The sequence below is a fragment of the Pseudophryne corroboree genome, chromosome 4, assembly GCF_028390025.1.
Source record: "Pseudophryne corroboree isolate aPseCor3 chromosome 4, aPseCor3.hap2, whole genome shotgun sequence".
Classification (NCBI taxonomy): Eukaryota; Metazoa; Chordata; class Amphibia; order Anura; family Myobatrachidae; genus Pseudophryne; species Pseudophryne corroboree.
In genome coordinates, this window is record NC_086447.1 from 394,647,693 (window position 1) to 394,674,567 (window position 26,875).

At 43.1% G+C, this 26,875-nt stretch overlaps 1 protein-coding gene across 3 annotated transcripts in view; it reads right to left on the reverse strand.

The window, feature by feature from the left end:
- HMGCLL1 (3-hydroxy-3-methylglutaryl-CoA lyase like 1) overlaps nucleotides 1–26,875 on the reverse strand; it is a 241,844-nt gene that overhangs the window by 211,163 nt on the left and 3,806 nt on the right. For 2 of the 3 annotated variants that reach the window (XM_063916724.1, XM_063916723.1), the window contains exon 2: nucleotides 22,426–22,560. The exons of the other annotated variant lie outside the window; for it this stretch is intronic. In XM_063916724.1, the coding sequence (XP_063772794.1) occupies nucleotides 22,426–22,521 (96 nt within the window). In that variant the 5' untranslated portion in view covers nucleotides 22,522–22,560. The remainder of the gene's footprint in view (nucleotides 1–22,425; nucleotides 22,561–26,875) is intronic. 3 annotated transcript variants of the gene reach the window in all.

Sequence of the window (26,875 nt, forward strand, 5' to 3'; positions counted from 1 at the left end):
AGGGGTTAAATACATCCATATAGCCCAGGGGCTATATGTGATGTATTTTTAGCCAGTAAAGGTAATTACATTGCTGCCCAGGGCGCCCCCCCCCCCAGCGCCCTGTACCCTCAGTGACCGCGGTGTGAAGTGTGCTGAGAGCAATGGCGCACAGCTGCAGTGCTGTGCGATACCTTAAGAAGACTGGGAAGTCTTCAGCCGCCGATTTCTGGACCTCTTCTCTCTTCAGCATCTGTAAGGGGGCCGGCGGCGCGGCTCCGGTGACCCATCCAGGCTGTACCTGTGATCGTCCCTCTGGAGCTAGTGTCCAGTAGCCTAAGAAGCCAATCCATCCTGCACGCAGGTGAGTTCGCTTCTTCTCCCCTTAGTCCCGCGTTGCAGTGAGCCTGTTGCCAGCAGGACTCACTGAAAATAAAAAACCTAACAAACTTTTATTCTAAGCAGCTCTTTAGGAGAGCCACCTAGATTGCACCCTTCTCGGCCGGGCACAAAAACCTAACTGAGGCTTGGAGGAGGGTCATAGGGGGAGGAGCCAGTGCACACCACCTAGTGGTGAAACTTTTAATTTTGTGCCCTGTCTCCTGCGGAGCCGCTATTCCCCATGGTCCTGACGGAGTCCCCAGCATCCACTTAGGACGTCAGAGAAAAATATATAACATAGGTAGTATTACAGTCAATATGACTATTAGTCTCAAACTTATTCCCATAAATGGTAGATTGGAATTGCACACTTATATCTACCACATGTTTACAAGTAATGCAGCCTTCACGGCCGCATTTAAAAAAGCCTTTTTTATTATTATTTCTATATTGATCAAGCCATGTTCCTCGAGTACAAATGATTGTACAAATGACATTCTTTATTTGTTGATATTCCTATTCACAGCGAATATAGAAAAGTGAAAAAGGGATTATTACAAATATATGGTGTGATCACAATATTAGGGATCCCATATGATATATGGTTGGAGAGTTCCAATCCGATAGTGTAATCTTTAGCTTTTTAACTTGCAATTGTTTTATCCACTGTTTTACAATAAATATTAAATATTTTTGCGCTCCCTTGGTTTAAATTATTATTTAAATTATTGTACATTTGCTTAGAGTAGGATATTTCAGACTACACTGTGGGAGCTGCATAGTTTAATTGTGTGTAATTATAATAATATTCTAATACAGCTCTGTGGAAAACTATTTTGCGCCCGAAATTGATTCTGTGCGTACATAGTCCGGTGGATTAACAATACACTCCGCTGTGTATGTATGCGCACAATCAAAATATATATATATATATTCTTGTGTTAGTTTGCTGAAATCGTTTGGGCAGCATTTTTGAATATGGCATCGCGTGGTAATGTGAGTGAAAGGAATCTAAGGAGGAATCGGTTGTTAAATGATGTTTTGAATAAAGAAAGTACGGCTGGAGAAGCCAATCCATTGGATATGCACCAATTATTTTTTAGATTAGAGATACTTTTAAAGGCAGAAACGAGACACTGGCTCGATAAGATGCATTTGTCTAAATATAAAATTGATAAAATTATTCCAAGAGGTCTAAGAATGTATAAATCCTGTTCCTTTAAAGATAATGAAGAACTAACAAAGAAATGGAATGATACCCTGGACCTGTGCTCTTTTTCATTGATTGATTTACTAATTGATTATCGAGAAACCAAAGTCTCAGCAATATCAGCTGAGATTGATAAGATTCAAGATCTATTGAAACCATTTCAGGTGAGAGCTGACTATATGGATCTCGATTATCAATTGAATAAAAAAATAGAAACTTTTGAGCAACAGTTAATTTCTGCTAAAAATAGGAAACTCAATAGGGATCATGGAGATTATGAGAGAAATGAAGTTAGATCCTATAATAAGAAATTTAGGAAACCTTCCAATTATGATGATAGTAGTGAATATAGAAATAATAGTTATGACACATCTAAGTCCAATTTTACCCAAAGAAAACAATTTAGGAAACCCCAAGTCCAATACAGAACTGACAGTCCAAAGGGATTGAGGAAACCCTCTGGCCCATATAGAGATGTATCAAACTCACATCCTATGAATGAATATAACTCTAGAGGAGCAAGGCCTAAAAATGGAAATAAACATCCTAATCCATGTAAGGAAACACAGGAACCTTTTTTAGAGAAAGACCTCTATCCAATATGGAAGACCCAAAACAGGTTTTCCATTCTAAACCCCAGTTCTCCCAAAAGGAAAGAATTAGAACAAGAGGAAATAGAGGTGGAAACAAAAAGCGCATACAAAAGTGCCAGGAGAGAATGAGAAATAGGGGCCTTTTCAATCTATCATCCAAGATTTTGACGGAGAGTGAGAAGGCCATTATTTCTAAAGGATTGAACTATGCACCCACACAGAAACCCGATATGTTTGAATTATATATAGAGCTAAATAGGTTCACAAGAGATTTGTGTAGGAAAAGGTTTTTTGCAAATAAAGCACTTAGAAATAAAGCAATAGACGGCAGCCCCATTGTATTGGATGCTAATGATCAAATGGCTCTAACAATATTAACTGATCTTAAACAAGAAAATGGGAGAACAATTCCATTACTGGATATGAAACAACCAGAAAGGAATATTCTCAAAAAAAAGTCTGAATTTTATCCGATGCAACATAAAAGTGGAATGATTGAAACTTTTTATACATTGACCTTGAATGGTTTAAGAGATGTCTGTAAGAACCCTAAGAAATCTAGAGATAATTTACACAAGAATGAGAGACGAGCTTTGAGGAACCTTATGAGAGACAATACGATCATCATAAAGAGTGCGGATAAAGGAGCAGGAACAGTAGTTCAGGATAAGATCTCCTATGAGACAGAGGCTTATAGACAACTTGAAAATAAGAAATTTTATACAAGGTTGACATATAATCCAACAGATGGGTTTGTGTCTGAACTTAAGAATTTTTTGGATGAGGCAATTTCAGAGGGGGCAATATCCAGGCAGGAATAAACTTATTTATTTAATCCACACCCCATTATACCCACATATTATCATTTGCCCAAACTACACAAATCCCTCACTTCACCACCGGGAAGTCCTATTATTTCAGGTATAGGGTCCCTTACATCTAATCTGTCAGCGTTTATTGATTTTTTTTTGCAGTCACATGTCATCTCACTCAGATCATACATACGAGACTCAACATATTTTCTGAATATGCTTGTGAATATACAATGGCAAGATAATTATATATTTATTACATGTGATGTAGAGTCTCTCTACACCAACATTCCACATGAGGGTGGTGTAGAATCAATTAAAAGATTTTTGCTGAATGATGATGATCTGAGTGAGAGTAGAAGACAGTTTATATTGGATTCAGTTATGTTCACTTTAACGCACAATTATTTTATATTTAATAAGCACTTTTATTTACAGACACTTGGTACTGCCATGGGCACCAAGTTCGCCCCTAGTTTTGCCAATCTATATATGGGCCACTTTGAGGATAATTATATCTGGGGTGGCCCTTTTGGGGCAAGCTCGGTGCTCTATGGCAGGTATATAGATGATTTGTTTTTTATATGGGACGGGGATATAAATTCTGCACAGTTATTTGTTGAGCACTTAAATCACAATAATTTTGGACTAAAATTTACTAGCACTATACATGACACTCATATTACCTTCCTGGATATTGCCCTCGATATTAGAAATAAAAGAATAGTTACGTCCACTTACAAAAAAACAGTGGACTGTAACAAATTTCTGAACTACAACAGTTGTCATTATCAGCCATGGCTCAGAAATATTCCTAAGAGTCAGTTTTTGAGGCATAAACGTAATTGTTCTGATCTTTTGGAGTTTGATAAACATGCTATGGAGCTAACTACAGCTCTTACAGAACAAAATGATCCAGTAAATATTTTGAATGATGCTCTAAAACAAGCAAGGGAAGCCGATAGAGAGACTCTTTTGAATTCAAAAAAACTAACCCAAATAGATAGTATGAAGGCCAATAACGATTTGAGATTTATAACTAAATTTAATTCCAGTTCAAAAGAAATAAAAAAGATCATTAAGAGTAATATTGACATCTTGAAAGCAGACAAGATTCTGGCACCATTATTAACAAAGGAACCACAAGTTGTTTTTAAAAAAGCGCGGAACCTACAGAGCTTTTTGACACCAAGCCATTATACAGGGCTTAATCTAGATAAGGGTACTCGAGGAACATGGCTTGATCAATATAGAAATAATAATAAAAAAGGCTTTTTTAAATGCGGCCGTGAAGGCTGCATTACTTGTAAACATGTGGTAGATAAAAGTGTGCAATTCCAATCTACCATTTATGGGAATAAGTTTGAGATTAATAGTCATATTGACTGTAATACTACCTATGTTATATATTTATTAACATGTATATGTGGTGAGCAATATGTGGGTCGAACCACCCATAAGCTTAATGTGAGATTTATGGAGCACAGACGGAACATTCTCAAGGGGGTTCGTTCACACAGTCTTTCATCACATATCCATATAAAACATCATGGAAAACTTGAGGGTTTGCGCTTGCACGGTATTGAACACATCCCTGTCACTGAGAGAGGTGGAGATAGGTTCAGCAAATTGTGTAAAAGAGAGGCATTCTGGATTTTCTCTATGGGATCTCTTTTTCCTCTAGGATTAAATGATAATATAGAGATGAATAACATCTAGACGAATGGGGAACCATGTTGATATAATGTTGTAGAAATCGGTGGTTCTCCAATAATATGGATTCATGTAAGAAATTTACTAAGAATGGATGTTTGTCATGAAAAATATATATATATGGGGTTTTGGTAAAATATAATACAATAATTTATATAAAATAAGATATTTGGGATGGACATTCATATTGGAGGGGGTTTGAACTGGGAACCTGCAGTTTATTTTTGGTAGTCGAGACCTCTAACCACTAGACTACGATGTCTTTTTAGTAATTATAGGAGACACTTTGAGACAATTATAATTGGTCATATCTTTAGATAATTATGATAAAGGGAACCATGTGGGGCTTTATATATTCTTTATATATATGTGCATATATGTATATGTGTAAAAAATAATAAAAAGAAAAGATAATATATTTAAAAGCAATATGTATATGTATGTAGAAAAGTAGAAATATTATAGGGTAAATTAATTGCGGTGGCAAATTTGGGGTGATCACCACAGTGAATCGAACCAGATATTGTTATCTGTGTTACTTTGCTAAACCAGAGACTTGGTGTTTAGCTATGGGAGATGTATAGGACCCCACATGGTATCTGGACATATATAAAGTTAGATATATTAAGGAGAAAAACCTTTTAAACCACGCGATGCCATTAAGTAAATGAAAATAATATAACAAGATAGGCTGTATATGAAAGTGTTGATTATATTTTATGTAGAGATGTTTTTTATGTATGTTTATGTAAGAAATTGATATTGTGGATTAACAAAATATTAGAACAAATGAATTCAATATAGTTAGTGTGGTCACACCTGATTCATACACCTGTATGGCATAATTAAAACCATGCTATGATTGGAGGAAAGCTCTGTTAAATACAAGGGCTGTGCACCACACATTGAAATCCTTCTGATGAAACCGTTATAACTTGAGAACGGAGAAACGCGTTAAGGGACAATTTAATATCGGAGATAGACTGCCATCCATTTAAAAACTCCATTCAACTGCTGCGGTGAAAGCGCCCTCCCTCCTTGCTGTTCCATATCTGCAATAGGTACCGGAGCCGTAATACCATCCAGTGACCAAGAGGTAACGGGGAAATACGCTGTTAATACCAGCCTGGTGGGTCCGTCATAGCCTGCATTGGCCGGAGCTGATTGCTCTCAACACGGCATTAGAAACACCGGTATATGGACCTATACTCAGAAGCTGAGGTTAACGGAGGTGGAGCATAGCGCAATACCGCGCACTGAAAAGGGTGAGAACCTAAATACTATCTGGGACTGTGTGACATACAATACTCAACATCTAATCAGACTGCAATTATCCAACGATGTTTAAAATGCGCATGGAATAATTGGATACAAATGACATTCTTTATTTGTTGATATTCCTATTCACAGCGAATATAGAAAAGTGAAAAAGGGATTATTACAAATATATGGTGTGATCACAATATTAGGGATCCCATATGATATATGGTTGGAGAGTTCTAATCCGATAGTGTAATCTTTAGCTTTTTAACTTGCAATTGTTTTATCCACTGTTTTACAATAAATATGAAATATTTTTGCGCTCCCTTGGTTTAAATTATTATTTAAATTATTGTACATGGGGTCATAACTGCAGGGGCATTACCAGTGGGGGCATAACTACTGGGCCTAAACTACAGGGGGCTAAATGACTGGGGGCATTAATACAGGCAACATTACTACTGGGGGAAATACTACACAGGGGCATTACATTACCATTAAGGGCATTACTGATGTTCTACACTACTAATGAGGGCATTGTAAAGGGGGCACTTCATAAGTGGCACCACTCCTGGGGACATAGGGGGCACTACTACTCTGGGCATTGTATAAAGGGCACTACTACTGTGGGCATTGCATAAGGGGTGCTACTGCTGTGGGCATTACTGTATGTGTATTACAGCCTGCTACCAGTGCTCGAAGTGGGCCGGTATACAACAGTATGGTATACCGGCATTTCTTCGAGCACTGCAGGGCCGACAAAGAAGCTGCGCTCCTGGTATGCCCTCCATCCCTCCGCCCCTATCATCGCTGTCGTACTGGAAACCCTGGTTCCAGACTCCCAGCTGCAGCGGATCTGGGACCAGGCCGACTTTATTATCCCTGCCGCCGCATCGAGCTCCTGTGACCGTGGTGCTACTAGTTCAAATCTGTCGCTGATTGGCTGCCGGTCCGCGGCAGTTTTGAAATATTAGCGCCGTGGTCACAGGAGCTCGATGCGGCGGCAGGGATAATAAAACCAGCCTGGTCCCAGATCCACTGCAGCCGCACTCAGCCTAGTCTGCTGCCCCACCCTCAGACCTCTGCACACCAACAGCCAATTCCTCCGCACTATCTCCGAGGCCCACAGCCTCCTCCACCCCACGCCTACCACAGCCTACTCATCCACCGCACCGCAAACCACCGTTGTTGCTTAACAGGTAATCTTACCCTGCTGCCTTTCTCTCTCCCTAGTCCCTGCTGTATGCCCTTGCTGTCCCTCTCTCTGTCACTCTCCCTGTCCCTCTATCTCTCTATAATGTGAATTTCGGCTCATACCGTGTGCTATAATGTGAATTTCGGCTCATATCATGTGCTATAATATGAATTTCGGGTCATACCATGTGCTATAATGTGAAATTCGGGTCATACTGTTTGTTTAATGTGAATTTTGGCTCATACCATTGTGCTATAATGTGAATTTCGGCTCCTATCGTGTGCTATAATGTGAATTTTGGCTCATTTTGTGCGCTATAATGTGAATTTCGGCTCATTTTGTGCGCTATAATGTGAATTTCAGTTCATACCGTGTGCTATAATGTGAATTTCGGCTCATACTGTTGGGTATAATGTGAATTTCAGCTCACACTGTTGGGTATAATGTGAATTTCAGTTCATACTGTGCGGTATAATGTGAAAGGGGCACCAGTAAGGGATCCTAATAATGTGGTGCATAATGTGTATAAGGGGTATATGGTGTGGTAAACTACACTGAAGGACATGCCCCCTTTTGAATGGCCACGCCCCTTTTTAGGAGACAACCTTCACTTTGCCATACCCCCACTTCAAAATTTCCACTTGGGTGCTACTACTGTGGGCATTATTACTATTGGGTAACCACACCCCTTTCTTTTTGAGACCACACCCCCTTTTTGCCATACGCGCCTAAGGCATGCACAAACCTTTATTACATGGGTGCTGTGGGGAGGGGGGCGAGTTCCACCACCTCTCTAGGACCACTTTAAGCACTGCTTACACGTAAATATATGGTGATGAAGGAGAGAAGCATAAAAGGTGGCATTAATACTCTAACAGAACAATAGCACATGGTTGGACAAATACCACTATTCATTGATGCTTGATCACACGAGCTAAATTGCTTAATGAACAGCATGCAGAGAACAGGTTACGGATGACTAGTATACTGTAAATTGAGGATACTGGTTGATACGTATATACTTGTGTTGTTATATTCTGGGGAGATTGGCATGTGAGGCACTGTTACATGCAGTAGCGCTGAGAGAGGGGGGAGAGGGTACAAATTACCCAGGCCCAGGTCTGATGGAGGGGCCCAATGGGGGCCCCCAGGCTTCATCCTCCTTCACTGGCAGCAGCAGCTGCAGCTTTTCTCCTCAGCCCAGCACACGCCGCTGTGTGCTGGGCTGGAGTGTGGCCATGGTGGCAGTTAAAATTAGAGTGGGTGAGTTCGGTTTTACTCGGTTCTCAAAATGGCATCTTATTGGCTCACGGACAGTGTCGGACTGGGGCATGTAGGGCCCACTGAGGGGATAAAGTGGTAGGGGCCCATGTTTAGGGGTGTGGCCAGTCTGCAGATTGGATGGGGTCTGCCACCTCAGTGGTTTGACTAACCATTAGCGAGTGCAATGTCTGGGCCCCCTCATAAATATATACAGTAAATTCAGATGCTGCATGCATGATAATGTATCAGATTAATAACAGATTAATAACAGCAATGCACTGTAGAAAATAAACCATAGTCCAGTATAAGGTAACATATGTATAATGGAGAATGAGATTCAACACAGTCAAGTGTAAGGTAATGCACTGTGGGGGCAAGATCAAAAATAACACCTACATACTAAATGGGGTAAAATTAGGGGATTCAGTACTGAAAAAAGACTTAGGGATTCACATATATAACAAATTAAGCAGCAGTACCCAAAGTAGGAGTGCAGCAAAGAAGGCTAATAAGATATTAGCATGCATAAAACGGGGAATTGATGCAAGGGACGAGAGTATTATACTCCCATTATATAAATCACTAGCGAGGCCACATCTTGAATACTGTGTGCAATTTTGGGCACCATATTAAGGATATCCTGGAGCTAGAAAAGGTTCAGAGGCGGAAGACCAAACTAATCAAGGGCATGGAGACGCTGGAATACGAGGAAAGGCTTGCAAGGCTAGGTATGTTTACATTGGAAAAGAGGAGACTAAGAGGGGACATGATCAACATCTACAAATATATAAGGGGTCAATACACAGAGCTTGGGAGGAACCTGTTTTCTATAAGATCAGCACAGAGGACACATGGTCACTCACTTAGGTTAGAGGAGAGGAGTTTCTGCACATTGAGTCAAAAAGGTTTTTTCACAGTAAGGACAATACGTGTTTTGAATTCCCTGCCTGAGAGAGTAGTAATGGCGGACTCAGTTAACACCTTGAAGAATGGGTTAGATAAATTCCTATTGGATAAAGATATTAAGGGTTATAGTGCATAGGCACGCATTATAGTTAATATAACTAGTCCTAACATAACAATAACTAGTCCTATAATAAGACTGCATAGGAGACCACAAATAGGTTGAACTCGATGGACAATTGTCTTTTTTCAACCTTAGTTACTATGTTACTATGTATAATTCAAGATCACAATCTTAAATCTGATTCTTAGAGCTGGAGGTGGGCCCCCAGGCAGTGTAGCCTACCGGTGGATTCCCCTGTACCCCTGTGGGCCAGTCCAAGTCTGTTTACGGATGTCTCTTGTTTTGTATAGCCAATAAGATGCCGTTTTGAGAACCGAGTAAATCTGAGTAAAACCCGAACCCGCTCATCTCTAGTTAAAATACACATTTATTTCAGTATTTTTCTAAGGATGCCTGGTCAAACCTCCTGTGATTAGGCCACGCCCCCTGAAGCCAGTCAGGCTCTTGACTGCCCTGATTACATGTATATACGTGTGATAGCAAAGCAGGGTGTAAGTAAGCTGCTGAGCAGCCTGAGAGCAAGTAGGCGGAGCTGCACAGCCTCCGAGCACGCAGCTGGAGATTTACTGGAAGTCCAAATAAAAAGACAGAGTCCTCCCAGATTTTCAGTCCGAATATTAAAAACCGGGAGGATCCAGAAGATGTGCCGGGCAATGGGAGCCTTAATTTAAAAACATGAGCATCCCGCTGAATGCGTGAGGGTAGGCAAGTCTGCTCCAGAGACCCTTCTCCCAAAGATGTAGCTAGACACACTCTCTCAGAAGCATGGGCCTCAGCACACTGGGATGCATGGGGGCTTCTCCTCATTATGGCTAAGTAACAATCTCTCTCTCTGATATACAGAAACACACTATTGGGATTAATGGCATAGTATAGCTAAATATGGTTTGTGGTAGTTTTAGTACAACAGTGCTGGTTTAATTATGTGATATTGTAACATGTTTAATATGGATCTGGGAATCTGTAATGGTAGTTAGTAACATAGATAACAATGGTAATTGTTGGTAGATGGTGACTGATTTATATTGGATTTACCTGTGGCAGATTGTGGCTGGTTTGTGGTGGTGTATCTTGCTGAAATACTGTGTAGATGTCAACAGGTATTTGCTATTAATACTATAGTCAAGTGTTTGTAGCAATAGCATGCTGGGATGTGCAGGGGATGTAGTTAATAACCTGTCTCCAAATACTGATGGCGGGGTCCCGACCGCCGAGAATGCAGACAGCTGCACCAAGGCTATTCACACTAGTGAGTGTCCACGACGAGATGCAAGGGGCTTTCTAGCGGTCGCCCCGCTGCCGGCATTCTGACGCCATGATTCCATCCCCAACTCGATGTGTAGTTCAACAGCTGAAGGGCTGCTTGTTGCCAACCCCAGCCTTCTAGGCATGGGATTGTGAATTGCTGGTTACATTGTGATCTGGTGCTGTGATGGTTCATATAGTTGGACAGCATGCGATATGTGCTGTTTGTTGAGATACTGTGTTGGTGCATGGAATGTGAAAATCTTAGATGGATAGGAATTAGAGATGTGCGGCTGGCACTTTTCATGTTTTGAGTTTTGGTTTTGGTTCTAATTCCACTTTCGTGTTTTGGTTTTGGCTTGGTTGTGCCAAAACCACCCTTTTGTGTTTTTGGTTTTGGTTTTGGATCTGGATGATTTAAAAAAAAAAACCATAAAAACAGCTCCTATAGTGTTAATAACCTCAATAACAATCATTTCCAATCATTTCCAGTCTATTCTGAACAACTCACACCTCACAATATTGTTTTTAGGCCAAAAGGTTGCACAGAGGTTGCTCGATGACTAAGCTAAGCGACACAAGTGGACAACACAAACACCTGGCCCATTTAGGAGTGGCACTGCAGTGTCAGACAGGAGAGCAGATATTAAAAAAAGGCCGCAAACAGCACATCATGCAAAGAAGAAAAAGAATTGCAATGAGGTAGTTTTATGACTAAGCCAAGCGACACAAACAATTGGCCCATCTAGGCGTGGCACTGCAGTGGCAGACAGGAGGGCAGATATAAAAAAAAAGGCCCCTAACAGCACATGATGCAAAGAAGAAAAAAAGACTAAGCTAAGCGACACAACCACCTGGCCCATCTAGTAGTGTCACGCAGTGGCTGAATGTCGAGAGTGGGCCGCAATTGTTCGGTCCACTGACAGCATCTCCAGCACGCTCCAGTCACTTTTTAAAAAAATCTGCAATTGGTGGATTTATGCGGCAGTACCCCAGGACTAATACAGAAGTACCCCTGGACTCATACGGTAGTGTCGCACAGGATGAAACTTTTCAAAAACTAGGCCCTAAACAGCACCTCATGCAAAGATGTCGAAGTGGTGCATTGAGGTAGCTAGCTGTATGACTAAGCCAAGTGACACAAACAATTCCCACTGGAATTATACGTCCAAATCACTAGAATTATACGTCCAAATCACTGGAATTATATTTCCAAATCACTGGAATTATACGTCCAATTCACTGGAATTAATTGGCAAAATTACTGTAATCACTGTAATTATACGTCCAAATCACTGGAATTAATTGGCAAGATCACTGTAATTAATAATTATACATCCAAATCACTGTAATTATACGTCCAAATCACTGGAATTAATTGGCAAGATCACTGTAATTAATAATTCAAATCACTGGAATTTTACGTCCAAATCACTGGAATTAATTGGCAAAATCACTGTTATTATATGTCCAAATCACTGGAGTTAATTGGCAAGATCACTGTAATTAATAATTATACGTCCAAATCACTGGAATTTTACGTCCAAATCACTGGAATTTTACGTCCAAATCACTGGAATTAATTGGCAAGATCACTGTAATTAATAATTATACATCAAAATCACTGGAATAATACGTCCAAATCACTGGAATTAATTGGCAAGATCACTGTAATTATACGTCCAAATCACTGGAATTAATTGGCAAGATCACTGTAATTAATAATTATACGTCCAAATCACTGGAATTATACGCCCAAATCACTGGAAATAATTAGCAAGATCACTGTAATTATACGTCCAAATCACTAGAATTAATTGGCAAGATCACTGTAATTAATAATTATACGTCCAAATCACTGGAATTAAATTGCAAAATCTCGCTATCGCCTGCATAGTGAAGTGGAATCTAGATGGGATTTGGTACCGGGGACACAATGCGGGTAATTCCAAGTTGATCGCAGCAGGATTTTTGTTAGCAATTGGGCAAAACCATGTGCACTGCAGGGGAGGCAGATATAACATGTGCAGAGAGAGTTAGATTTGGGTGGGGTGTGTTCAATCTGCAATCTAATTTTCAGTGTAATAATAAAGCAGCCAGTATTTACCCTGCACAGAAATAAAATAACCCACCCAAATCTAACTCTCTCTGCACATGGTATATCTGCCTCCCCTGCAGTGCACATGGTTTTGCCCAATTGCTATCAAAAATCCTGCTGCGATCAAGTTAGAATTACCCCCAATACCTCCATCAATTGTCTAAATCCCACTGCACTAATGGCGGATACCAGATGCACGTCTATCACCAACATAAGTGTCAAGGCCTCAGTTATGAGGGCTTCCATCGTGATGTGAAGCTGAACCACTAGTCATGAACATAGGCCAGGGCCTCAGCCGTTCCTTGCCACTCCGTGTTGCAAATGGCATATTGGCAAGTTTACGTTTCTCCTCAGACCATTTAAATTTATTTTTTTGTGTCTTTTTACTGAACTTTGGCTTTTTGGATTTTACATGCCCTCTACTATCATATTGGACATCGGCCTTGGCAGACGACGTTGATGGCATTTCATCGTCTATGTCATGGCTAGTGGCAGCAGCTTCAGCACTAGGAGGAAGTGGTTCTTGATCTTTCCCTATTGTATCCTCCAAATTTTTGTTCTCCATTATGTTTCTGGAGTTATATAACACAATATGCGGCACAGGAATGACTGATGGCTGATGGCCAGGACACTACCATTGGTCTGATGTAGCACAAAACAGCAACACTGCAAGGGACTTGTTATTATTATTATTAGAATATGGCAGCAGTGGACATATAGCAGCAGTGTATACCACTGTGACTGCCTGGTCACTGGAATGACTGATGGCCAGGACACTACCACTGGTCTGATGCAGGACATCACAGCAACACTGTAAGGGACTTACTATACAGCAGCACTGGACATATGGCAGCAGAGGACACCACCACTGTGAATGGTCACTGTACTGACTGATGCACAGGACACTTGCACTGGTCTGATGCAGGACAACACAGATAATTATACAGCAGCACTGGGCATATGGCAGCAGATGACACCACCACTGTTAATGGTCACTGGACTGACTGATGCCCAGGACACTACCACTGGTCTGATGCAGGACAACACAACAACACTATAAGGGGCTTTTTATTCTGCAGCACTGGACATATGGCAGCAAAGGACACCACCACTGTGACTGATGCAGCACAACACACCACCACTGAACTGATGCAGCACAACACAACAGCACTGGACAGCACTGGACATATGGCTGCAGAGTACACCACCACTGTGACTGATGTAGCACAACACACCACCACTGAACTGATGCAGCACAACACAGCACCACTGGACAGCACTGGACATATGGCAGCAGAGGACACAAGCACTGTGACTGGACAGATTCAGCACAAGCCACGGACACTGAGAGAACGGAGACACGTCCTCTCTGTACACTCTCCAATGCCGGAGTGAAAATGGCGGGGACACACGGCTCCTTATATGGAATCCAAATCCCACGAGAATCCGACAGCGGGATGATGACGTTTAGCCTCGTTCTGGTTTCCTAGTCAGGCGGGAAAACCCAAGCCTGGCTCGGAACCATACTGAAATGGTGAAGTTCGGTACAGTTCGGTTCTCTGAGACCCAAACCCGCTCATCTCTAATAGGAATGTGTATTATGTCTAAATAAGTTAGCATAATGGAGGAGTTTTTCCATGTGCTTGTTTCAATGGTACAGACTAGGATTGTGAATTACTAGCTACATTATGATTATATAGCATAGCAGTGTCACACGGCGGGTACTTACCGCCGCGGGTCCCGGGATTCGTCCCCTGCCGGCACGGCTAGCAGTAGTACTCGTGGCCACATGGAGACACATCGCGGTCAGCGGCAGGAGTAACGGCTTCCGGAGACTGGAGGGAGGACCTAGTGGCCCGCAGCCTTCCTGTGTGTCTGCAGTATAGGGGGTAGCCATGTTGGAGACCAAGTGCAGCACCAATGAGCTTAATGGGTGAGTGTCAGCCAATCCTGTTTTTCTGCTGACTGTAATTATGCTGGGATTTTTGCATTCTATGGCAGTGCTTTGTTGTGGTTACTCTGTAGCCTAGCTCTGTGCTCCCACAGATTACTCTGTGCGTCTCTAGGTTATTTGGTCCCATCTTGCTCTCCGAGTTGTCAGCCGGCTCTCGTTGCACTACGCCTGCCAGCTCCCCAGTGTGCGGTCACGGTTGACCACTCTCCTGCCGGTGTCTTCGAGTTCTCCAGGATTCCCGTGGTGGTTCGTCAGCCTCAGTCTGTCTCTTTCGGTCACGTCTCCGCATCACCAAGTGGACGATCCTCACAGCTCCTCAGTTACGTCTTTGCTTCAGCTAGCTAAGCCGTCTTCACAGTTCTCCTTCCATGTCTTTGCATCCTCCTGCAACCAGTCTTCACAGTTCTTCATCCACGTCTTCGTATTATCCAACAACCAATCTTCACAGTTTCTTAAGCCACGTCTTTGCATCATCTAAAGTAAATTCTTCACAGTTTTTCAGTATCGACTTCGTATCATTCAGTGGACATTCTTACCGTTTTTCACTCACATTATCATCCCATCCAGAAACCTATTCTTCGCAGTTCATCTCACGCCCCACGTCACCCTGCAAAACTCATCATAGTTCCCCAGTCATGCCCCTTCTTCAAACCATCTCTCTCTGCAAGCACCAACCTCTTCCTTCAGGAGTTCAGAGACTTCATTCTCTACAATTTATCAAGCCCGAACTAGTTTGACTTCCTACCGCTTTATTCTGTTTTGTTGCCGTTAATAAATATATGAGAAGGCATTATCTTCGTCCTCCTTGTTTCCTGCACTCAGGAGCAATTGCTTCTTTGGTTGGTCCGAGTCCAATGGATTCACAAAAACAGCATGCCTTGACAGCCAGCAGTTTGTGGAGATAGTGTTCAACTACATATATATGATAGAGATGGAATCATACAATCCATGCATATCTATTATACACTATATTGTAGTTAATACATTTCTCCACTCCCTTTGAAACAGGTGTTGCAGACTGTGGAATCATGGGAGTTTCCTTTATTTCCAAAATGGAGTCTAGCTTGTCAACCAAGTGGTCTGTACACAAAGGAAACATGGTATGGTATCCCACCTCCACACACACACCTCAATACTATCTCAATGGGCCAAATGTAATAGAGTGAGAGTTTCAAAAAGTGAGAGATTTGGTAAGGTTTTGCAGTTTTTTTTAAAGTGGCAATCATTTATACAGCAAGATCAACCTGGTTTTGCAGTGTAAATGATTGCCACTTTAAATAAACCCTGAAAAACCTTACCAAATCTCTCACTTTCTGAAACTCTCACTCTATTACATTTCTCTCTCTCTCTCTCTCTCTCTCTCTCTCTCTATATATATATATATATATATATATATATATATATATCTTTTTGCAGAGGCGGAACTACCATTAGTGCCACAAGTGCATAGCACCAGGGCCCCTGGAGACTAAGGGGCCCACTACTGCCAAGACCAGCAATGAGTTTTTCCCTGGGCCACCGCACAATCTTTTTGAGCAAAGTCGGATGACTAGCTAAGTGAAGGGAGCAGGACAGGCCCCACTGCCTGAGGACTTGTCCCTTACCTCAGGGAGGCGAGGATGATTTTGTGTGTGCAGCTGCATCAGTTTGGTATCTGAGCCAGACTGATTGGGGAGTCCTGCTGCCTGTTAGCACTGATGAACACGTACCGCCACTAATTCGCAGAGCTGTGAATTCTTCCTGAATCACAGCTCTCTGTGCATTAAAGGCAGCTCACAGTTGGTGTAATTGGTATTGTCAGAGCCTACCTGACCGAGTGCTGAACTGAGGAAAGCACAGGGGTTGGATCCTCCTCTCACAGACAGGGCAGTGGCCACTGTGTTCCTACTGTTGGAAATAATGTGTGTGCAGGTGTTGATATAGCAAAGTTATGTAGGCACACACCACTGTATGACTCATACTGTGAACAGCCCAGTTACTTAACCAGTGGTGTTGGCTTATTGATAGATAGCAGGTAGAGCCATACCTACTGTTACATGTACACTGGTGATGGAGCAGAGCTGGAGAGGATCAGGGTTTCATACAGCTCACCAGACGGTGAGTGTATACTGCAAAACAAGGATTTGTGCAGGGATACTGGAACAGCTTCATGGCAGGTGCTAACCAGGTTTCTAATAGGAGCTAAGCAGGAGACACTGGGCTAGATGCATTATCGCTTGGAGAGTGATACAATTGAGAAAGAAAAAATGCCAGCAAACCAGCTCCTACTGTTACTGCCATTTTTCAAACACAGCCTGTGAAATGGCAGTTAGGAGCTGATTGGCTGGTACATTTTTGCTTTCCATTTTATCACTCTGCAAGCGATGACACATCTAGGCCTCTGTCTTTCACCATGTCACTACACAGTTTTATACAGTAAAGACATAAGAAATAAGCTGGTCCCTGCACATTCTCAATAAAGATCTTGGTAGCCATCTTGGGATAGAGCATGATGCACAACACAAACTAGAATCTGTGCAGTAGCACACTCTTCTCTCAACACCCACAACCACCAAGGAACATCCCCCCCTGTTGTCCACACAGCACAGGACTGTGTGATTGTACTCCTGTCACCCTCTCCGTCACCCACTGCCTCTCTTTCTTACCTCTCCCTGTCACTTTGTGCCTCTCTCTACCACCCACTGCCTCTCCCTGTCACCCACTGACATGTGGCATATTATGGACTTGGGGTGAGTCAGAGGAGGGGAGCCCAAAGTAAATCTTTGCACCTGGGCCCACCACTTACAAGTTCCGCCACTGTCTTTCAGTATTTCTCTTTATCTCTTTTATATCTTATATTACATTTAACCAATACTGTTATGATATATGTAAACCTTATGAATATCAATTGTTTATGTAAATACATTCTTATATTTTATTTTCTATATGCTTGGCGTGCAGTCTTTCTTGAATAGAATATTTCTAATGATTTTAAGGGTATATTTCTAGGTACAACCTTTGCGAGTACATTATTAAAAGATATATAATTAGTGATGAATTATTGTAAATCACTAAATGGTAAAAATAGTAAATTTGCTTCGAAAACATGAGATTAATATAATGCAAAGAGATAGGAACAGGGAAAGTACTCATTTTCACTAATAATAAATAACAAGTGCATTATATAGTTTTAAAACTCTATTATAATGTGCACTGAAAATAAATACATCAAGTATTCATAAATGATTATCTTAAGCCATCATCTAAAACACAATTTACAATATATAACTGTATTAAATTAAATGAAATGTGGAAATGCACATCTAATAAAATATAAAAGACTTGAAATACAATTTAAGAACAATAATAGTGGATCTAGGTAGTTACCATTATATATATATATATATATATATATATTATAGAGTACAGTCACAAACAGTAAATCCAAATACAGTATACAAGTTCTACAAAATCAAATTTACATGTATTGCACCAAAATTAAACATTCAACACAGATGTAATCATGCACACTTATGGACAAAGGTAAGGAAATACATAGCACCTAGACATTAATGTGCACCGCCTATGTTTTTGGATCTGCACATATGCAGAAGCTGCACTGTTCCGAGGCTGCAATGATGCTTGCACTGTCCCGAATGCTGCAGTATGACTGAGATGCAGCTGGCATGTGCGGACAGCGGCTAGCAGCATTTCAGAAAACAGGGGCATGCTGAAGCCAGTGGCTGCATGCTTGGACACAACTTCACTGGCTCTAGCAGCGTGAATTTCTCTGCCATTCCTAGTAACGCGATAGTTACTCAGATGACCAATGTTCATGCATGTGATCAGCTCAGAGTAACCGACAGTGGGTGTCTATTTACACCAGACCCGTCCTGCGGCATAGGCATGTTATCACACAGTCACTGCGTACAAAGACGCAGCAACTGTGTGAACTGCGTTTATCTCTGAATCAAGCCCTATATCCCTACCCAATGAATACAGATATTCAGGTTAATTTCATGAGAAACCAATTAACCAACCAGTACTGTATGTCTCTGTAATACTGTGCAGCAAACACAGTGGAACATTCATTGTTTAGAATAGCTACCTTACAGCCCTAAGGTCATAGGTTTGATTCCAGGGTCCTACCTGTAGGAAGTTTGTATGTTCTCCCATGTTTACATTGGTTTCCTGCCGTGTTTTTTGGTTTCTGTCCAAACTCTAAACATATATTGTCACGAGTTGACTTGATATTAGTCTTAACAAAACCTGGGCTAATGGTTCAATGAGGCTGTTTGATATCTTGTTGTTGTTTTTTTATGTTCTTTTTTTCCCTTAACTTCCACTTTATTTTTTACACCTGATATTTTAATACCATCAAGGCTAAGGGACAGAGAAGCTGGCCCAACAGTGAGTTATCTTATGACAGACAGCCTGGCACCAAATCAGATTTGCATACCACCAAGATCTTGAGTCCTGAGTCAGACATATTAATTTGTATGCAGCAGCTATACGTAAAATATGCAAATGCTGCAGCCACCAGGATTTGTATTGGAGCACTCACTGGAGAATCTCTCAGCACCACACATTAGTCAAACAGCGATCTTCTAAGTAACCGTATGGTCGCACAGCAAAACCGCTGTCAGTAAGACATGGGAGTCATTGTACCTGCGTACAGCATCGCAGTCGCAAACTCTGACACACCCATGAAACGGTTGTGACGCACATACGTTTGAGTCACTGCTCCCCATTACGTCCCGCAAATGGTCCCTTTCTGTCAATCACTTTGCAAATAAATATTTACTTTGATCACGAATGATGGTGTAGGAGCTTCCGCAGTATAGCAAATATATTGATTCACGCTTTTTCGCATTTATTAAGATATTTACTGTTAATCACAAAATGTGTTCATGTGTCCTTAAAAATATTATACAGATATTCAGACTATATACCCCGAATATCTTGTTTTAAAGCATGAGTGTTCAAGGACAAGGCAACGCCAGATGTATCCAAGGCTAATTGGAAAGAATGTTTTGAGTTTATGTCCGAAAGACTGATAAACGAAGCAATAACCATTTTCAAGAATATTCTAATTGCTAATTATAATCTTGTATGACAATTGATGTATTACAGGTTTTGAGACATACATGGTGTATTCTGATTGGCTAAATGTATTGGCAAACATGAATCCTTTGTCTTTAAGCTATAAAAATAAACCTATTATGGCCCCTAAGTCAGGTCAACTATGGACTGCTTAGGTTACACATGATCCTGTGTCACCTTTTCATTTACTGATCTCCAACCGGTTGCAAAAGGAACAGAATTCTGACTGATGACTGCAGAGAGTTTATAGACCAGACATGAACAGGTTAACATACCCTAACACGAACCAATCACGGTACATGCACAGTGCGACTCATACACATGTGCAGTGGCAAACAATCACTCCACTGTGTACAAAATTGACATTGTGGCCATCTCTGAATCAGGACCTTACTCTCCAGAAATAGAGGTAATACTAATCTTAAGAAATTAAGTTCCTTCCAGATCAATCTGCAGGAAATACCACCCTGAGGAATGTTTATGCAACTGTCATACTAGATAAGTACAGTCTTGCAGGGACGTGCAGTCAGGGGAGGCAGAGCCTCCCCTGACTGGGGGCTGGAAATCATCAAGTGGTTAAGTGATTTTCCCTGACAGGGATCGAATCATGTGGGGAGGTTCTCTGGTCTTAATCACAAAGGGCAAATCATATTGGGAGAGCTGTCCTTTGCAATATTAATTTCATATGCAAGTATGTGGTCTATTTACTAAGCATTGAATGGAGATAAAGTCGATGAAGATAAAGTACCAGCCAATTGGCTCCTAACTACCATGCCACAGGCTGTGTTTGAAAAATGACAGTTAGGAGCCGATTGGCTGGTACTTTATTTCCGCTGACTTTATCTCCATCCAAGGCTTAGTAAATAGACCCCTACTGTTTGTATGTCCACGGTAAGTGGTAGGAATACTGCATCATGGTACATCCTGCCCAGAGCATGATATGGCTGGAGGTGGGAGTAATATGGCTGGGGGGCATGAACTGTGTATTTTGTGTCAGTCACAATGATATTTTCTATATTGTGTTGCTTTCACAATGATGTCTATGTATTGTATGGCGGTTACTATAATTCTCTCTGTGCTATGTGGCAGTCAGTAGAATACTAAATGGGGCTGGTAGATTTTGTATGTCATTATACTCTTTGACATAACAGTTTTTCATCTACTGCATGGTGTTCCTCATACTCATTTTTGTATTGCTGGACATTGTTACAAAAATATAGGCCTCTTCTTGTGTTAGCCGCCAGATAAAAAGTTTCAAGCCCAGCTTTACCAGTCATCCAACAACCATAAATCCTTCCTGTGAGCTTATCCAGGTTGTGTGTAATAAATGTACTGTAAGTTATATTATAATGTATGTATTATATACTGCATGATCCATGAGCCTGATTCAGATATGGATGGATGTAGAACATTGGGCACAAGTGCGGACAAATTCCATAGTACATTCTGGGCAACCATAGGGTTGGTGTTACTTTTTGTGTATCACGGTGGATTAGAGCAGCCGCCAGTGTGGCGTCTCAGTATACAAACAATTAAGCATAAATCTGCAGTAGCAGCTGTAAAACAAAACAAAAAAATCACAGCCACTACTGCGATAGCATCATAAGTTATCAACCTCTGAATAACCTACAGGCCTGATTCTTTTGAATCAACCTCTGAATAAACCATGGGCTTTATCTTTTGATATGCACATGAGCAGGAGCTGCACAAATCGTCACAGGGCCCCAAACTCTGCAGCATGATTGAGATCGAGTATCTCAATCATGCTGAAGGTTTTGGGGCCCTGCAACAAGGAGCGTGACAAACCAAGTGGCAAGGAAGCAGCTTCACTGACCCAGGCAGCCTGATTTTCCCAGACTTCCTGAGTAACCTAAAGGTCCACACACACTAGACGAGAAAATGAAAGATCTGGCTCAGAATGGCCGATCTGAGAGAGATCTTTCACAATCTCGTCCAGTGTGTACACTAAATGTCGTCAACGATGCACGCTCCCGCGCATCGTTAACGACCCCCTCCCTCATCTGAACATATACAGACGAGGAAGGTCCTCATTAACGACAGCTATGCTGGCTGTTGTTCCCCCCGCCTCCCCCCACCGTCGCTGCCTATCACGGGCACAATGGCAAGTGTGTATGCACTTGCCGATGCCGCCACCCCCCCCCCCCCCCCCGCGCCAGGTCCCCGCCGCCACCAATATCGGCATCGGTGGGGATCGGGTAATATGTATGGGGCTTTAGGGTTACACAATATTAATTAATTATTTATATTATATAACTATTACAATTCAAAATCACCACTACAGTATTTGCTGCAATAAGAAATGATGTACCACCCCCAGGGGTAGCGAGCTGAAATTAATTTGTCGCACCCTTTGGCAGTAACATTAGAATACTTTCGGCGGGCGCGATTGCGGCCAGGAGGGGGGAGGACACATTTGAATCTGGCCCATTGACCATTTGTGTCCAATGCTTAGTGTAATTATGCAACAGCGCCACCAAAGATCAACGCTGTCTTGAAAACAAAATGTCTGTAGATATACAATTAACAGAATCTATATTATAAAATTTGGTAATCGTACAATACAGAATAAAATCTAATAATTAAACTTGTTACCTGTTCAGGAGTGCTTACATCTCCAATCCAGAGTTGTTCTTTAAGAAGATGTTGGTAACTAAGACAATGCTTTACTGCAGTTGGGACGTTACCCATCAGGCACGAGGTAAAATCATGCAGTCTTACATTCCATTACTAAATGATTCAATCAGAAAAAGAAAAAATATAGCCAAACATTTATGTAGCAGTTATGTTTACATAAACTGTATATACTGAAACATTTATGTCATTTTCTTTACAGCAGGGAATACACTTTGGGAGCTAACTTATACTTTCCTCCTAACTCATCTGTACGAACCAGGGTTAACACTAGGAGGCAGATTTAGTTTGCCCTGGGTCAAGTCATGTGATTTGTTCCCATGGGTAAAGGGCCTGGAGTAGAGGTGGGCAGGGTTGGACTAGCCAACAGGGGTACAGGGGAAACCACTGGTGGGCCCTACTACCTGGGGGCCCACCCCCTCCTCTAGGCATCAGGTTCCAGACTGTGCTATTACTAATCTAGTACATTATCATGTATGCACTACAGTATTTACTGTATATATTTAGCTAGGGGACCAACACTTGCAAAATGGTTAGCAAACCAATGTAGCAGCAGGGCACACCCCCCTCTAGAGACTGGACACACCCCTAAACATGGGCCCCTACCACTGTATTCCCCCGGTGGGCCCTAGATGCCCCAGTCCGACACTGGAGCTGGGTACACACCTATACAATAATCTGGCCGTTCTTTCAATTCCCGACTGTTCATGAAATATTTTAAGAGTGTGTATGCACAATCAATCTCGTTTTATCAGAAGAAAAAAGGTCATATCAGGTTTTATGTGCAGTTTAATTTTCATCAGATTTGATGGCATAATATCGGACAAAAAAAGAAGTGTGTACGCACATTCGACTGTTCGAGCCATGCGAGGGGACAAAGGGGGTCATTCCGAGTTAATCGTAGCTGTGCTAAATTTAGCACAGCTACGATCATTCAAACTGACATGCTGGGGGACACCAAGCACAGGGCTAGTCCGCCCCGCATGTCAGTGCCGGCCACCCCGCAGAAGTGCAAAGGCATCGCACAGTGGCGATGCCTTTGCACTTCAATAGTAGCTCCCGACCAGTGCAGCTTTAGCGTGCTGGCCGGGAGCTACTCATTGTTCCCCAGCCCGCAGCCGCCGCGGCCCGCCCCCCCCCCCCCCCCCCAACGGTCCGGCCACACCTGCTTTGACCGGACCGCTCCCGCCCATCGACCACCTCTGTCTCAGAGGCGATCGCTAGGCAACGACGGCTGCCATGTGCCGGCACATGCGCAGTTCTGACCTGATCGCTGCGTTGCGACAAACTGCAGCGAGCGATCGGGTCGGAATGACCCCCACAGTGCACTAAATGGGGTTCCCGGTCACTTTTTACAAAGAAAACGACCCCAAAAAAACATGAAAAACTCTTGTCGACCTAATGGCTGTGTCGACCTATTTCTAGTGTTGACCTAGCCACTGTCAACCAGGGACGTGCAGTCAGGGGAGGCAGTGCCTCCCCTGTCATTAATGATTAAGATAATACAAAGAAGATGCATATGACACATATTCTGTGTCATATGTATCTTCTTAATATTATTCTGATCATTGCTCCCCTCCTTATGTGTTTGGGAGGCACCGATCGTGGTGCCTCCCGTTATCTCTGGGGATAATATGGGGAGCGGGGGGCGGACACGGGCGGGGACTAGCCATGGGCTGTAAAAGCCCATTGAAAATGTATGGGAAAGCGGCACCATTAGTGGTGCCGCTTTCCTACAGGGACGTGCTTTCAACCTATGAAAGCACGTCCCTGTCAGTGAGGCTACAGTGATTGGCCAGCGGATCCGTCACTGGATCCGCTGTCAATCACTGTGCGGGCGGCTGAATGCGGCGATTGTGCGGGCGGCGGGATGCGGCGGCGGTGGTGCGGGCGGCGGTGGAGCAGGCGGCGGGTTGCGGCGGCTGTGCGGCGGCGGAAAATTACCTTTATCTGCAGAGTTTGGCAGCGGAGCGGTTCCAGTTTCAAAAATGGCGCCTCAGCGTCATTTTTGAAATTCAAGATGGCCGCCGCGAGCCAATCACGGCTCGCCGCGTCATCGCCCCGCCCCCTCCGGCTGACTTATATAAGTCAGCGCGAGGCGGAGGAGAGTCAGTCCGACGGCGGAGGAGGAGCTGTGAAGAGCTCCTGAAGAAAGAAGACGGCTGGAAGTCCTGGCTGGGCGGCGGCTATGCAAAAGAGCTTAGCAGCCGCCGCCCACCAGGTGAAGACGCTGGAAGCCCTGGGGGGGTGGCACCCCCCAGGTGAAGACGCCGGAAGCCCTGGGAAGGCGGCGGCCACGCAAAAGAGCTTAACGGCCGCCGCCCCCAGGTGAAGACCCAGTTAAATAAAGCTTCTTTTCAAGACGTGTGGCGTTTTATTTTAATATTTTCTTTACAGGTGGACTATAGGTGCCAGCGGGCCCTTTATGTCCGGGCATGCTGGCACTTGTGGTTCTCCAAGTGCCAGCATGCTGGGGCAGGCTTGCTGGGACCTGTAGGCTACCTGTAAAGAACAATATTACTATTCTTTGCAGGTGGACTACAGGTGCCAGCAGGCCCTTTATGTCCGGGCATGCTGGCACTTGTGGTTCTCCAAGTGCCAGCATGCTGGGGCAGGCTTGCTGGGACCTGTAGGCCACCTGTAAAGAACAATATTAACACACAATGAACCCCGCACCCACCGCCACCAGGGGTGCGGGGCATAGCACTGGGCTATCAGCCCAGTGCTGGTTATTGCTCGGGAGGGGGGACCCCATTTTTATTTTTTGGGGTTCCCACTTTCCGAGGAATTCCAACCCTGGGCTGACTGGCTGGGGGGCAGATTAATGTTATGGCAGGGGGACCCCACACTGAGTGTCTCCCCTGCTATGGCATTACTCCCCCTGGCTGGTTCTGCCTAGTGCTGGTTTTCCTGATGTGTTGGGGGACCACACTTTTTTTTTTCCGGGGAAGGGGGGGGGGGGCTTGTTAGCTGCCAGTGCCTCCCCAACCTGTGATCCCACCGCACGTCACTGCTGTCAACCAATAGTTGTTGACCTAATGGGTGTCAACCTAGACACTGTCGACCCTGAGTCCCATACCCACCAGCAATACACACTGATTGTCTCCTGTCTCCTCTATTAAGAATGATGCTGGTAGCGCACCCAGAAAATATATCAAACAATGGGGGTAATTCCAAGTTGATCGCAGCAGGAAATTTTTTAGCAGTTCGGCAAAACCATGTGTACTGCAGGGGAGGCAGATATAACGTACAGAGAGAGTTAGATTTGGGTGTGGCGAGTTAAATCTGCTATCTAAATTGCAGTTTTAAAAATAAAGCAGCCAGTATTTACCCTGCACAGAAACAAAATAACTAGTGATGTGCACCGGACATTTTTCGGGTTTTGTGTTTTGGTTTTGGATTCGGTTCCGCGGCCGTGTTTTGGATTCGGACGCGTTTTGGCAAGACCTCACCGAAATTTTTTTGTCGGATTCGGGTGTGTTTTGGATTCGGGTGTTTTTTTCAAAAATCCCTAAAAAACAGCTTAAATCATAGAATTTGGGGGTCATTTTGATCCCATAGTATTATTGACCTCAATAACCATAATTTCCACTCATTTCCAGTCTATTCTGAACACCTCACACCTCACAATATTCTTTTTAGTCCTAAAATTTGCACAGAGGTCGCTGGATGGCTAAGCTAAGCGACACAAGTGGCCGACACAAAAACCTGGCCCATCTAGGAGTGGCACTGCAGTGTCAGACAGGATGGCACTTCAAAAAAATAGTCCCCAAACAGCACATGATGCAAAGAAAAAAAGAGGCGCACCAAGGTCGCTGTGTGACTAAGCTAAGCGACACAAGTGGCCGACACAAACACCTGGCCCATCTAGGAGTGGCACTGCAGTGTCAGACAGGATGGCACTACAAAAAAATTGTCCCCAAACAGCACATGATGCAAAGAAAAAAAGAGGTGCAGCAAGGTCGCTGTGTGACTAAGCTAAGTGACACAAGTGGCCGACACAAACACCTGGCCCATCTAGGAGTGGCACTGCAGTGTCAGGCAGGATGGCACTTCAAAAAAATAGTCCCCAAACAGCACATGATGCAAAGAAAAAAAGAGGCGCACCAAGGTCGCTGTGTGAGTAAGCTAAGCGACACAAGTGGCCGACACAAACACCTGGCCCATCTAGGAGTGGCACTGCAGTGTCAGGCAGGGTGGCACTTCAAAAAAATTGTCCCCAAACAGCACATGATGCAAAGAAAAAAAGAGGCGCAATGAGGTAGCTGTGTGACGACTAAGCTAAGCGACCCAAGTGGCCGACACAAACACCTGGCCCATCTAGGAGTGGCACTGCAGTTTTCTAGCGAGAGGATGAGTGCTTCCATCCTCATGTGAATCTGAACCACTAGCCATGAACATAGGCCAGGGC